Source organism: Salvelinus sp. IW2-2015, linkage group LG4q.1:29 (genome assembly GCF_002910315.2).
Source record: "Salvelinus sp. IW2-2015 linkage group LG4q.1:29, ASM291031v2, whole genome shotgun sequence".
Taxonomy (NCBI): domain Eukaryota; kingdom Metazoa; phylum Chordata; class Actinopteri; order Salmoniformes; family Salmonidae; genus Salvelinus; species Salvelinus sp. IW2-2015.
The window spans coordinates 33204918-33205728 of record NC_036842.1 but is presented as its reverse complement, the minus strand read 5'-3'; the positions used below and the strand labels follow the sequence as shown (position 1 = coordinate 33205728).

At 46.1% G+C, this 811-nt stretch overlaps 1 protein-coding gene across 1 annotated transcript in view; it reads right to left on the bottom strand.

The window, feature by feature from the left end:
* Positions 1-811, bottom strand: part of LOC111960905 (calcium/calmodulin-dependent protein kinase type II subunit beta-like) — a 74154-nt gene extending 73343 nt beyond the window's left edge. Inside the window, exon 1 of the mRNA XM_070439553.1 lies at positions 486-811. Within this exon, the coding sequence (XP_070295654.1) occupies positions 486-547 (62 nt within the window). The 5' untranslated portion in view covers positions 548-811. The remainder of the gene's footprint in view (positions 1-485) is intronic.

The window sequence follows — 811 nt, the reverse complement described above, 5'->3', positions numbered from 1 at the left end:
CACACACACACACACACACACAGTCACACACACACACTGACACACCTATCTTTCCATCCTCTCTCAAGACCCCAATTACAAATCATCCCATGCCGCTCTGATCTCTGACAGCTCAAATTGGCACACTTCCTCTCTCTTCAGACTGCTACATCATGTCCCCAGTCCCCACTGATGCTGTTGTTACAGACCATGCAGCAAGCAGATCAAATGTAGGCTAGCCTATCTTTAATCTTCAAGTTTATATATTGTATTGTCATGTCGAGGCTGCACTTCAAAACAGAGTGAAAACGTGCGTTTTGTTTAGCTGTGTTGCTGCGAACGTGACAGATCAGCAGAGATGAGCTCTGACCCCCATTCCGCTGCGCTGCCGCTCCAACAACCCATACACATCTGCCGACATGCAACTATGCAAAGCAACCATAGAATAACAGGATGAGGATACAATGATGGTGCCATCATAAAGCAATAATGCAGCAACGCCTTACTTTCCGAGTTCTTCATATAGTTGGAAATCGTCTGTAAAACGTGTACAGGTAGTCACTGCCATCTTCCGTTTATTCGCGGGGGTTGTGCGCCCAAAATAAATCCCTCTTCAAGTGAATTTATATTGGATGTATCCGTAGAGTAGCCTAGTTATTCTATGTAAAAAAAAAAATGCCGCGGTGTAATGCGTTTTCTGTCCAGAGAGCACTAGGAACCAGGCCTCAAGATATGTAGGCTATTCGAGCGGAGGAGAGGCAGTGGTGCTTCTCTCTCTCTCTCTCTCTCTCTCTCCGAAAGTGTGTCGTTCAATCGCCGTTCACTCCGTTTC